Genomic DNA, 454 nt, shown 5'->3' on the forward strand with positions numbered 1-454 from the left:
TGTGTCGCACCCAGTTGGACACGGCTCAATTGGACACGAGCCACTCACAGCGCTTGAGACTACAAAGCTCCTAAGCACCGATCGCTGTGATTGGTGGTGTCCAATCGAGACGAGTGGTGGTCAATCGGGATCACCCCATCTCGTTCTCCCTCTTGCGCAACACCTTTTCGACGAGATGCACGTCGGGATTAGCGACGCGATGCAATTCTTATTCGTAGAATCCTCCAGCGATAGTCTCCTCGCGAAAATCTTCCAATAGATACGTCACTGGATTAGTTTGCTGCACTTTGATAATTTTAAAGACTTCCGTAGTCCAATTCGGCGTGTATCCTTTATCAAAGACTGTCTTGAATTTGCTCACGCGTACCGAATCACCCACTTTATATCGGCGCGGGTGCGGCAATCTTTACGCGATTGTAAACCGCGGTTAAGAGCCTGTCGGCGATGGCGAGGG

The 454-nt window shown here is 50.7% G+C and overlaps 1 protein-coding gene across 1 annotated transcript in view; it reads right to left on the reverse strand.

Annotated features, from left to right (window-relative positions):
* Positions 1-208: 208 nt before the first annotated feature.
* The window catches only part of LOC108764477 (uncharacterized), a 2,541-nt gene continuing 2,295 nt past the window's right edge, over positions 209-454 (reverse strand). The window contains exon 2 of the mRNA XM_018512745.1: positions 209-330. Within this exon, the coding sequence (XP_018368247.1) occupies positions 209-330 (122 nt within the window). The remainder of the gene's footprint in view (positions 331-454) is intronic.

Source organism: Trachymyrmex cornetzi, unplaced genomic scaffold (genome assembly GCF_001594075.2).
Source record: "Trachymyrmex cornetzi isolate Tcor2-1 unplaced genomic scaffold, Tcor1.1 scaffold429, whole genome shotgun sequence".
Classification (NCBI taxonomy): domain Eukaryota; kingdom Metazoa; phylum Arthropoda; class Insecta; order Hymenoptera; family Formicidae; genus Trachymyrmex; species Trachymyrmex cornetzi.